The sequence below is a fragment of the Grus americana genome, chromosome 6 (genome assembly GCF_028858705.1).
Source record: "Grus americana isolate bGruAme1 chromosome 6, bGruAme1.mat, whole genome shotgun sequence".
Lineage (NCBI taxonomy): Eukaryota > Metazoa > Chordata > Aves > Gruiformes > Gruidae > Grus > Grus americana.
In genome coordinates, this window is record NC_072857.1 from 24897095 (window position 1) to 24907846 (window position 10752).

Consider the following 10752-nt stretch of genomic DNA (forward strand, 5'->3'; position numbering starts at 1 on the left):
TAGACATATATCTATATTTTGGAAAAATGTAAACATTATTGCCAAAATCGTCGTATATACATCCCATACTTGTGTGATCATAACAAACGATTCCAACGATCGAAAAGGTTAAGCTGGTAAAAGAGTGCTACCTTTTGGTCTATTTTCTTTAGCCTTAAATTATATATTAATTTAAAAAATTCAATGTAAACTCAGTGAACAACGGCTGGTATAATCGATATTTTTACATAAGTAGTCTTCCTATTTGTTCTTTACAAAATGAGAAATTTGTGGGTTAGGAGTCTTCTACCGTGCTTTAAAGTTCTCTACCCAGAAAATGTACACGTCTTGTCAGGAATCTTGTCCAGAAGCCTGGGGATATTTCTCCTTTGCCCTTCCCTACCCCCGCCCGAGAAATCTGTCCTGTTGGACAAAACCCCCCTACGATTTATGTTCACTGAACAAAACAGCATAGCCTTTAAAATCATTTCCTGAAAGTTCATTATTAGAATATGAAAAAATCCAGTGTCTTAAAAATAGAAGTATTTCAGGACACTTATTCGAAATATATAATAGAGATTTTTTCTTTTTTTTTTCTTTTTTTTCTTTTTTTTTTTTGTGAGAGTATACGTGTGTGTGTATTCACATTCACACAGGGCCTAAACAAGCAATAGCAAGTTAGATGAGGGCTTCAACTCTTCAGAAAAATCTCATTATGTGAAGAGTGAAGTGGCTCTGTAGGGAGCATTATGGAAATATCTGGGTTTGATTTAATGAGGCTCTTCACATTGGTGGAATATCAACTTAACAGAGAAAAGTCTACCCGGGGCGTCCAAGTTACCAAAATGAAAATTGGCAATTGAGATGATAAGAAAGTGGCTTTCTTGTGCGAAATCACTTCAGGTAACAGAGATAACATTAAATAACATACATTCTATGCACCAAGAACAATGTTTTATGTACCAAGTCTCTTATCTGTCTCTTCTAATGACTTCCCTTAGCGGGTTGTTAGTACTTGACAGCAGGTCTCTGTGCGGGGAACTTTTTTCCAATTCCACATTCAAAGGAGGTCCATCAGAGAACATGATTGGCAATTTTCGTCATAATCTGCACATTATTAGCATCAAAATTGACATGGCAGTAACACTGGTGGTTTTTGATGTGCCTTTCTTCAAGTTCAAGGAAGTCCCTCCAGTAGCAGTGGTTTGGTATAGCAGGTCTCAGTTACCCAGTGGTGGCTTTTCAGAGGCAAAGACGCGATAGAGATGCGTGAGAAATAAATCCAAGAGCCGTTTTACCGAAAGGAGAGAAAGACGCTAAGAAAAAAATTAAATTTAGAGAGGTGTCTGGAAGGTAAATGCTTCAGGACAACAGCCTACACCTAGAGAGATTCAAGTATTTCCCAGATAGCGTGGATTATGGTAGTTAGAAAGCGTGAGCTTAAAAAATGCCTCTCCCCATCCTGTCAATCTCACACGTCCCTTCCCGTTACTGGCCCGGCCGCGGCAGCCTCATTAGCTACCGCTTCTCGTACAGAAATACGCGAGACATTTCCCATTGAGTCGGACTCAAACCGAAATTAATAATAATAATATTAATAATAATAATAATTAAAACAAGAAAAGAAAAAAAAAGGAAGAAAAAGCCAGAAACACATTCCCTTCCGCCGGCTCCCCCTCCCTGTCCCCGCCGGCCCGGCCGCTCGCAGCCCCGCGGAGCCCGGCGCCGGGCAGCACCCGGCAGCGCGCACCGCGGGGCCGCCTCCGCGGGGGCGCAAAAGCCGCGGAGCGCCCTCCCCGCTGGGGCCCGCGCCCCTCCGCGGCGGGGCGGTCAGCAATAGAAAAATAGACGGAACTTTTTGGCCGAGCCCAGGCGCGCCCCCCGACCCGGCCCCCCCCTCCCCCGACCCCCCCCCTACAAAACGCCCCCCGCCCCCGGGCCCGGGCCGCGGTAGTTATCTGGTGAGCGGCGCCTCCTCCCGCTGGTCCGGCGAGGCGACGGCGGCCTTGCCGAGCACGGCGGCCGAGTAGGGCAGGAAGCCGCTCTCGGAGCGCTGCCCCGCCGCCGTGCACGGGAAGTCGGCGGCGGCGGCGCCCCGCGAGCCCAGCGCCGAGGCCGCCGCCGCCGCCGCCGCCGCCGTCTGGCTGCTGTGGCAGCTGAGGCAGGAGCAGGGCGCCGAGCCCCCCGGCGGCCCCGACCCCGCCGCCGCCGCCGCCGCTGCCGCCGCCGCCGCGGCCGCCGAGGCGGCCGCGCTGCTGTTGAGGCCGGCGGCGGCGGCGGCCGGCGCCTGGTAGAGGCCGGGATGTCGGAAGCTGCAGAGCAGCTCCGGGCGGGAGTAGGGGTGCGAGAGGGCGCGGAAGGTGTCCAGCGGGCGGATGGAGGTGGCGAAGGGCGCGGCGGCGGCCCCCGAGGCGGCGGCGGCGGCGGCGGCGGCGGTGACCCCGACGTGCGGGTAGTAGTGGAGCGGGACGTGGGAGTGGAAGGGGTAGGGCAAGCTGCCCGTGGCCGCGGCGTGGGTCATCATGTAGGTGTAGAAGCTGGGGTCGGCCGGGTGGGGCCAGGACATGGCCAGGCGCTGCCGCTTGTCCTTCATCCGCCGGTTCTGGAACCACACCTGCGCGGGGAGACAAGAACAGCGCGGCCTTAGCTCCGCTCCGCTCCGCGCCCCGCCGCACCCGCTCCCGCCGCCGGCACCGGCGGGCACCCACCCACCCCCATCGCCAATGCGGCGCGGCCCGCGGCTAAGCCTCGGCCGCCCCGCTCGTAGGCGACCCCTCTCCTGCCCGGAGCAATCGCCTATGACCTTGCCCGAGGGGAGCGGTGGGCACGGTCCCCCTCGGCCCGGGGGCGAACCCTTCGATCTGAATAAACGTTTTCCCTTCGACTTCCCCCCCACGCAGGACTATGACTTTACGGTATTGATGCGCTCATCCCCTCCCCGTGTTTAATAGCTGCATTTATTTTCTCTTCCCTCTTCCCTTTAGGAAATATGCTAACGCGATAAAAACTGACGAGGAAAATAATAATAATAATAATAATAATAATAATAATAATAATAATAATAATAATAATAATTTTAAGGCAAATGAGAAGGTTTTGGTGCGGAGAAGCAAACGAGCAAAAGGGATGATCACAGCCAAGGGCCCGGCGAGTCGTTCAACCCAAGAGGGAAGCCGGCCCGAGGGAGCCGGGCACCGCGGTACTGCACCGGGGCCGCGGCGGCTCGGCGGGGCGCGGGGAGCGGCGGCGTACCTTGATGGTGGTCTCGGGGAGGTTGAGGGCGGCGGCCAGCTCGCAACGCCGCGGCCGCGACACGTAGTTCTCGCGGTAAAACTCCTTCTCCAGGCGGGCGATCTGCTCGCGGGTGAAGGCGGTGCGGTACCGCCGCACCTGGTCGCCCCCCGCCGCCGAGCCGCCCAGCGCGCCGCTGCTGTGCAGGCTGCCGATGCCGGCGGCGGGGGCGGCGGCGGCGGCGGGGGTGCTGGGAGCCGGGCTGCTCTCCGCGTAGCCTGCGGGGCGAGCGCAAGGGGGTGAGAGCGAGCGGCGGGGCGGCCCCCCAACCTGCCCGGCCGGGTCGGGCCGGGCCGGGCCCTGCCCGCCCGTCCTTAAAGGCCAGCTGTCATCCTTACAAATCGCTGCTGCTAATAGAATCGATAGAGTTGGATTTTGCGGGATCGGGTTGTTGGCGTTTTTTAGTACTTCGTAACTGCGTTATTCTCAGTAAATGGGGCAGGTTTGGTGATCGCAGGGCAGCCGAGCCCCGGGGAGAGCGGGCCGGGGCACGGGCCGGGGCTCGGCGCGGCTCCGCCAGGCTGCGAGGAGCCCGGGCTCGGCGCTAGCCTTTTCCCCGTCGCCTGCGGTTCTCATTTTCGTTTGAGACGTACGAAATAACAGCAGCCTTAAAAGCCAATTTTTTTTTTTTTTCTCGAGCGTTACGTCGAGGATCCCTTCCTTTCTCTGGCACATTTGAGGAAAAAGGCTTGCACTGTGGCCCCTAGGAAATCCACCGCTCACCTGGCTCCCCCTCCCCAATTACAGCAATAATAACAACCACCGTCCATCAACACCCTCCGCAAAGCGGGAAGGAGACGAGGCTGTTTCAAACCCCCTGTTACACGCAGAGGAAAAGTGAACAATGCCCAATTACCCCGAGGTGGACACAGGGCGGCACGTTGCATGTACACAGAGAAGGACACACACAGACAAATATGGACAGTTTCCTCGCACTCCTTTCTCTCTCTCTCTCGTTTAATCTGTGTATGTATATACACATATATACAGCTCGAGAGACGCCGAGAGCTCCAAGAGCGCGAGGAAAAATAAGGAGAAAGCTGTCCCTCAGTATAGGTGAGTGGATACTTGTGCCCACATATATTCTGGATATATATCTACATACCAATGGATTTGGGCATGCACACACACACGCACGCACCCGCACAGGATCTGCCTGGGCAGCATGTCTCGGCTATCGGGATAGCGCAGTAATCGCAATAATATTTCACAGCCTGGAGCTCTGTCTTCGCAGAAGAGAGAGCGCCGGTACAGGCGCTAGCAACTTTGGCGGTGGCGGTGGGTTTGCTTTGGTTTTTAAAGCCGGTTGGCAAAGTGCGGGGGCTTAGATGGAGATGATAAAGGAAGAGTTACCTTTGTTACTGTTTTCCTTCAGCTGGGAGGAAGTCAGGCTGGCTGGGGAGCGGAGCGCGGAGCAGCCCACCTCCACATCACTGTTCATATCTGCCTCTTGAGCAACTTCGGAATAAAGGCTGATTTTCTTCCTGCTTTCCGACGGCGGGATTTCAGAGGAGACGGTGCTTTCACTGCTCGGATGCTGAAGATTGAATAAAGTGTCTATTTCAAATTTGCCTTTGGCGGAGATGTCCCCTATAGCGCTGTGCAGGGAGGCGGCAGTCAGTCTCGGGCTGAGGCGACCACTGTGCGGAGAATTTTCAAGGGCCTCCAGCACTGCATTTCCAGCTGAGTCTGACAAATTCGAGAGCCTTTTGCCAGCTGTAGGGCTGTGCAGCCCTCTCTCCATCAGGATCATCTCTTTTCTTATTCTTTCCATCATCTCAGCTTTATAAAAAATGTCAAAGTTGCAGGGCTGGTCCTGTACTAATGATGAGCTGCAGCAGGGGCTAATTCACATTCAGCCCGGCAAGTGTCTCTAAATATTATTATCTCTTTTTGAGGGAGGCGTAAAAATTGTGGGATGCCAAAGCGAGGGAATGACTGGTCAAAATGACCCATACATCCTTTCTAGCCCGAAATGTCATTCATCAAAAAGTGGTGCTCGTCATTAAGGTACGAATGACGCTGTTCGAATAATCATTTATTGTAACAGGTTTATAAGCAAATAAATACAAGCTCCTGTCAGTGGATAATGAAGGCGGCTTCAGAGCAGACAAATATATCCAGGTGGAAAGAAAGAAAGACAAGAAGTGAGGAATAAAGCTCTTGTCCTTAGCTTGATCAGATCTTGCTTGAATTGCTCTGGGGTTTGGCCTCTGGGGTGGAATTGACAGTCTGATTAATAAAATGAGCTGTGCAACATTTCCCCCTTCATTTAGGTGCATCATTATGCTCTGATTTTTGTTTTGTTGCCTTTTAGGTCCTAATGATGCAGCTTCTTTCTCATTTGTCCTCGGACAGAACTACATGCTAAATATTAGATAATGCTTTTCTTTATTATTATTTTTGAGGCGGATTTTAGATCACAACGCGAGGAAATGCTGGAATCGGACCAGAGGACCGAGAACCTCCTGCCGTTGATATCTCTTTACTTTTCCCTCCCATTTCCAGATCCCATTAGTACTTTTATTTAGGAATTTACACTGACACCCCCACGCACCCCCTCACACGCACGAACCGTATGCCCAGACTTTATAAGACCGCTGCTGCCGACACGCACCGATTCGAGTGCACCTACAGCAGTTGCCTGGAAATTGAAATATTTATTATAATCGAATACATTATAATTCTAATATATTTTTTCTTCGTTGCGTCCTTAAATATGATGTCCTTTTTACTTTCTATAATCCTGCTTATCGATGAAGCTAGCCTGCGATTTTTCTCCCCTCTGGGACAATACTGGCTGTAGTACGGTATGGGGGGGGGGGGATAACCGAATGACATTAAATGCATTCGTGATTTAAAACACTCCGCGGCCGTGCCGTTCCATCCTCCCTGCAGGTTTCTCCCCAGTCCTCTGCTTTTTCCCTCCCCACCGCCAATAAAGTCTACTCATTTAAAACTTTAAAAAAAAAAAAAGAAAGAAAGAAAGAAAAGAAAGAAATAAGTGACGGGGGTTTATTGCCTATAGGCTTCGAGCTAGCAGAGACAACACCTCTAGCACCCTCTCTCCAAAGTTACCTGTGGCTCAGTTAGCTCATCCCTCCGCTCTTTGCCGGGTGCCGCGGGGCGCGGCGTCGCCGCGCTGCAGGGGACACGGGCTGCCGCGCTCCGCAGACGTGACAGTCGGAAAGTCTCCCTTCAGTGATAACTTTGCTAGTAATAATGACGCTGATGGCAACCATTTAAACGAAGATAAATCCTTTGTCGTTAGCATCACTGGAGTGCGCTTCGATAGCTGCCCAACCTTTATTCTCGCCGTGATTTTTTTTCACCCGCATCATCTAGTATTTAGACCCTGGGAATCTGAGTTTCATCGCCCGGAGAAACACCCCGGTGTTTCCTGTGATTAAACGCGGGTTTGATTTTTTGCGAGGAGAGCTGTTCCTGCTAATGTTAGTCACACACATCTCCTAAGTTCTTGTGCTCTTGCGCATGATTCATAGCTCGAAAATGGGATACTTGTCACTTTTTTTTTTTTTTAATAACGTGTTAAAGTCTCCCTAAACATTCCATTTAGGAAACATTCTAGGCGTTGTTTGCAAAAATCCAGCCTTCCATTAATGAGCGTTTTATGTCAGCCCTTTGAAATGTGAATTTAGACTGCAGTGTGGTGCCCTGCCTTTTACAGCCCCAAAACCAGACAAAAGTAAATACCAACTTTTCCTTGCCCGCGGGCGCGGCGGCGGAGCGGGCCGATGCGAAGGCGAGCGGAGCGGGGCGTAAGCCGCGGGGCCGTGGGCAGAGCCCGCAGCCGATCCTCCCGGGGCCCCCGACCGGGACGGGCACGGGGGCTTTGCGCTGCCCTCCCGGCGGTACGGAGAGCGTCCCCGCTGCTACGCCCCAGCTCGGATCATACTGAGCGTGGCGGAGCGGACGCTTCTGGGGCGGCAGCAAGCACCGCACCGCCCGGGGGGGGCACGCAGCCCTGCCGGGGGCCCGGAACCCCGCTTTCCCCGCCGCGACCGGCTCCGCAGGAGCCGGCGGCCCCGGCAGCCGGTCCCGGCGGGGCGGGAGGCGGAGCGGAAGCCTGCGGCCGGGTTTATTGCTGTCGTTTGGCGCCCTCGTCTGTTTTCTTAACGGCTGTAACAGGGCGAGCATCTTTCCCCCTGCTCTTTCGGAAACCGCAGCCGAGATACCACATCTCCGAGGCAGTCGTGTGTGCATACAACCAAAGCCGACACAACTTTAGACTCCAGAAATGTTACTGCACCACTAAAAAGGAGGGAACGCTTTTTATGTTATTCAGAGCGGATGGAAAAGACTATATGAAAAGCCCCAACGTGAGAAAAATATGTTACATGCAAGTGCGGCTGTGAATGATCTTTATTAGTGTTATTTTATATTTTGCACCTTTTAAATAATACTGATACCTCAGGTTATGTACAATGCATCTTAAAATATAGCTACATTCATATGCGAGGGAAATAACATGTCATAAAAGACGTTAATAATCTTCCACTAAGTAGATGTGAGGTAGCAAAACCATTCCCTGCCACGCAGTTAATCAGTTCACCCCAAACTGTCAACCCACTAATAAACTAGTCATCTGATATTTATATTCCCAGCAAACTAGATGCATTTACTGCATCGATGTTTATATTTAATTTTTTTTTCAAAAACAACAACACAGCCTAGAAACCTTTCGACATACTTTTATAGTTCTTCAAAACCAACAGCTGAGCCTAAAGAACCTCCGGCATTACAGTGACATTAGTGGGTAAAGGGGGAGGAAGTTACAGAGACCGCTGAAATATGCGAGGTTTTGTTAGACGCTGTTTACTCAGTTGTTCGTGTAAGTTTAAATAGCTGCTTAGGCCTATGGCCAAACTTCTTCTCATTTTTACCTTGAAAGTTATTACTCGAGGCATCAAAGAATATTTTACTGCTCGTTTATTAAATCTTACCCGGGAAAAAGAGGTCACGCAACTTAATTGAAATGAAGTTCGTATTAAATCAGCCAAACAACATCTCGGTCAGATTTTCACCAGTCAGAGAGTGCCTGGGAAGACGGACAGGAATATCTGCTTCCTCCTCCTCGGCGGGGCAGGCTGCCAACAGGGGCTCGGGGCGGCGCGCAGCGCCAGCGGGGCTATCCGCGGCAGCGCAAGGTCTCCGGGACGCGCCCCGCGGGGTGGGACCAGGCGGCGGCGCGCTGGTCCCAGGGCGTGCGGGGACGCGGGGGGTCGGTCCCGGTGGGCGCCGGGGGAGCGGAGGCTGCCCCGGGGGACCCCGCGGGGCGCGGGGGGGGCGCGCAGGGGGCGCGCAGCTCCCGCGCAGCGCCCGCGGCAGCGCCGGCGGCTGGCACGGCGGCGCCACCTGGCGGCTTTCCGGCCGCACTGCGCGACGGGGCCGCGGGCGCTGCCCGCCGGCGCTGCCCATGGGAGGCCGCCTGGCAGCGCCGCTCCGCGCCCGCGCAGCCACTGCCCCGCGTGTGTCGGCACGCACCGCGCTCCCGCTCGGCCCCGACTGCCGCCTCCGGCCCAGGCCGTCATACATGCAACGGGCCTGTCTCGGGGCGTCTACCTGCCTGCTCAGTCCTGATTCTCCGTGAAATGTCACTCGAGAGCGGTGAAGGACACGAACCCAGCGTGTCCCCGAGTCACGCGAGCCCTGAAACACGGTGCCTCCCCACGCTACCCAGGCTGAGATCTCGCTGGCTTTGTAAGGTTAATTATTACGTGATGTCTTCTGGGGCTGCCTTTGCACACAGATTTTAATTTAAATGGTAAAGCGTTACTCCGGTCTAAAAGCGACTCGGCCTTTCATTTTAGGTCGCAGCTGCGGCAGGTCGGAGAGCTTGTCCCAGGTCGGGGTCCCCGAGGTCCCCGCGCTGCTTCAGAGCAGAAGTGGGAGTCAGGGAGCGGCCAGCATCAGCCCGTGACCCGAGAGCTCAAGTTCAACACCAGCCGTGCTCAGCCGCCCGTAAGCGCTGCACCGAGGCCACGCAGGGAGTACCGAGAAAACTTTCTCCAATTCGGAATGGATTTTTTTAAGGCTGAAGTAAATAAAGAGATTAGAAGCTGTGGCACAGATCTGGAAGGAAAACAATAGTTTCACAATTTTCCCCACGTTGCTGTTAAATCTTTTCATCATCATAACTGGCTTTTTTTTTTTTCTTTTTAAAGGGGTAAGGCAAAATGAAAGCTCTTCTGTTTAGCTATTGAAAGTCGACGCAAGTTAAAAGGTAACAACGGAACGCAGTGGGCATTGGGGAACGTTTGGGGCAAATATAAATCGATTGTTTTTCTCTTCGTTTGCTTTGTCTGTTTGTCCTCGATGACCTTTTTTTTTTTTTTTTTCCCCTACCGTAAACACAAACAAGAGAAGCAACTTCCTACAGGCACGGTTACCATCGGCAAATTCTGGCGAGGGAGGTGATGAAAAAACCGGGTTGTTTTTCCTGGGAGAGACCAGGCAGAAGACAGACAGCAAACACTAAAAACCTGTGCTAAAAGCTTGAGTGGAGTCCTAACTGTTAAATCATGGCAAATGTATTTGAGGAAATGAGATAATTTCGGGGGGTGGTGGTGGTAAGATTATTTTTTTTTCGGGGAGAGAACACAGCCACTTTCTGCAGCGATGCTGTCTATCTCGTGTGCTATGCAGATTCCCGTGCAATGTGTCAATGGAAAATGCATTGCTGCTCCGCGGGGCGCTGGGCACCCGCAGAACCGCTGCCGGGGGAAGGAGGGGGCTGTCCCGCAGGCAGAGGCCCGGCAAGCGCCGCACATCGCCCTGTCTGCCGCGGAGCAAAGCCTCGATGGGGACTGTTCTCCCCGGGCAGGGGAGTCGGCGGGCTGTTCCGGGACGGGGCCGCAGCATGGTCCCCGGGGCCGGGGGTGCGGGACTCGTACTGCCACTTGTAAACTGGGTGGATGCTCTCAGAGATCTGACCTTGGCTCATGAGCTCATAACTTTTATTCGCGTGCATAATATCCTGCCGTGCAAGGCAGTGCTGGTTTCTACACCCTCCACAAAACGGGTCATTATGGAATTGAAGTTGTTGGTCATAAACCCACCCAAAGACACAGTTTTCCGGGACACCGAGGGGCTCTCGCTGGAGCAGAGGTCCCGGCAGGGCTGAGGTCCTCTGCGGGCGTCGCTGCTGCTGCACCGTGGTTTGTTTTGATGTAACGGAGGTCAAAAAGCTCCGAAATCCTGTGCTTTAGGTACTCATTTTCTTTCGACGGCCTTATTTAAAATGTCGTGACAGGAGAGAAAATTTCACCGCATTTATTGCAAGAGGATACACAACGGGAGATGGGAATACAAACGGAAAGATGTCCGGAGAAATGAAGTCTCTCGTTTCTCGGGACTTCAGCGTGTTAGCAATGTTTTCACTAGAAAGCTGCGTGCAGGGACATAAAAGGATGAGAAACTTGTGCCTCCACAAACCGTCCTCCTAATTATATAGGGTTTCAT

The 10752-nt window shown here is 53.1% G+C and overlaps 1 protein-coding gene across 1 annotated transcript; it reads right to left on the reverse strand.

Annotated features, from left to right (window-relative positions):
• Positions 1–1933: 1933 nt before the first annotated feature.
• EVX2 (even-skipped homeobox 2) lies at positions 1934–5047 on the reverse strand. Its single transcript, XM_054830572.1, has 3 exons — positions 4624–5047; positions 3232–3488; positions 1934–2593 (listed from the first exon to the last, which is right to left on the reverse strand). The coding sequence occupies exons 1-3, from the start codon at positions 5045–5047 to the stop codon at positions 1934–1936; spliced, it is 1341 nt and encodes a 446-aa protein (XP_054686547.1).
• Positions 5048–10752: the final 5705 nt, after the last annotated feature.